General features: G+C 65.8%; 1 protein-coding gene across 3 annotated transcripts in view; it reads right to left on the reverse strand.

Moving 5' to 3' along the window:
• The window catches only part of SPECC1L (sperm antigen with calponin homology and coiled-coil domains 1-like), a 53,360-nt gene that overhangs the window by 3,277 nt on the left and 48,414 nt on the right, over positions 1–1,669 (reverse strand). For all 3 annotated transcript variants that reach the window (XM_005886298.2, XM_014533365.1, XM_005886299.2), the window contains exon 14: positions 52–168. In XM_005886298.2, coding sequence (XP_005886360.1) covers positions 52–168 — 117 coding nt within the window. The remainder of the gene's footprint in view (positions 1–51; positions 169–1,669) is intronic.

A 1,669-nucleotide genomic window follows, 5' to 3' on the forward strand; every position in this document is an offset into this window, starting at 1 on the left:
CGGCTCCCTGGGTGATGAGGACGCCGGCTGCCAATCCGCAGCCGGCCTCACCTTGTCTTGGCTGTTGAGCTCCTGGTACGGAATGTGGGCTGGGAGGTACGTGTGCAGGAGGGCACAGAAGGCCAGCCCGTCGTTCCAGCTGCTGCTGAAGTTTGTGATGTCGATATTCTGCAGGAGAAGAAGGGAAACACATAAGCAACACGCTGGTCTTCTCGGGAGAATGCTGAGGAGGTGGAGGAGTCTGGGACGCGACATGGCCTCTGGAGCAAGCATGGGCTGGGCCGCGCCCAAGGCCTGGCTGTGTCCATGACTGGCCCTTTCCTCCACGCCCCCCACCCCCCACCCGCAGGTGGCAAACACTGGAGCCGCCCTCCCCACCTGGAGAAACCTGGGTGCACGTCCCACAGCCCTGCAGCCCACGGGCACTGGGAAGAGAGGGTTCGAGGCAGCCTGCACTTCCACCCCATCTCAGTCCCAGGAAGCAGCCAGCTGGGGGGAACCTGTCCAGGGAAGTGACCTGTCCAAGGTGCTGGGCTGCAGCAGCGGGGACAGGGATGGGAACTGTGTCCCGAGCACCCTACAGGGGTGTGCCATGTGATTCTCACACGCACCCAGGGGCGCTTGGGAGGCTGGGCGAGAGGCCCGGGTGGCACAGCGGATCCGGTGATGACTGAAACTTGGCCTAAGTCCCCAGCCCGACCGCTTTCCTCATCCGTCTGGCCCCTCACGAGAGAGCCAGGGCAGTGGGCAGCGGCGATGGGCCACGGGGGCAAGGGGCTCTCGGTGGTGCACCCCGAGCTGCCAGGCAGGCAGCACACGCTGAGTTCCCAGCCTCGCCCCCGAGGTCACGTTCGCTGCTGGAGGAAAACAAATCCCCGCTTCCTGCCGCGGGGCCCTGCTCCAGCTCCTGAAGGGCAGGCGTCTCTGGCAGAGCCGCCTACGTGCCTGGCCTCACCGTGCCTCCCGGCCCGGCTCCTGCACGAGAGGAAACCGCTGCGCCCAGCTCCCAGCTGTGGAAACCCCAGCCTGGCCCAGCTTCCTCCAGACAGACGCGCCCGGCCTGGAGCCCTCAGTCGGAGCAGTGCTGCCACTTGCAAAGCATGAGGAGCGACTTGAGAAAGAGGAAACCATGGCTCCCGGACTTCCCGGGCAGGGGGCTAACTTTAACCTGACAACCAGGCTCCAAATCCAAGCAGCTCAGCCCACACCCAGGCAGGCTGCCAGGGGACCCCGGCCCTCAGGAGGCTGCAGGGGGGCCAGACCCGCCTCCCACCCAGCAGACACCAGGCCAACAAGCACCAGGCCCTAGAGGCCCTGGGGAGTGACCCAGCCCTGGGAGCTGAGGTGCCGCTGAGGACGTGGGGAAGCCTCCCTCACTGCTTACGGCTGAGATGGGACTCCTACCACCATGCGACAGACGGTGTGCACACAACAAGCCGGTCCTCGGCTGAACGTGCCTTGGTTTCCTCTGGGGCCCTCATTTCATAACCACCACACCCCCTTGACACACGGCAGGGCTCACAGGAACAAGTGTGTGCACGGGAGGCCCAGCCCTGCATTAAGGAGCCAGAGACACGCTGTCCCACAGGAACCCGCTCGCTGACCACTCACCCCGAAGCGGTGCCAGTGCCCAGCGAGGCCCCTGCCTGCGCCCCGGCCCCCGGGATGG

This window comes from Myotis brandtii, unplaced genomic scaffold, assembly GCF_000412655.1.
Source record: "Myotis brandtii unplaced genomic scaffold, ASM41265v1 scaffold97, whole genome shotgun sequence".
In the NCBI taxonomy this organism is placed as follows: Eukaryota; Metazoa; Chordata; class Mammalia; order Chiroptera; family Vespertilionidae; genus Myotis; species Myotis brandtii.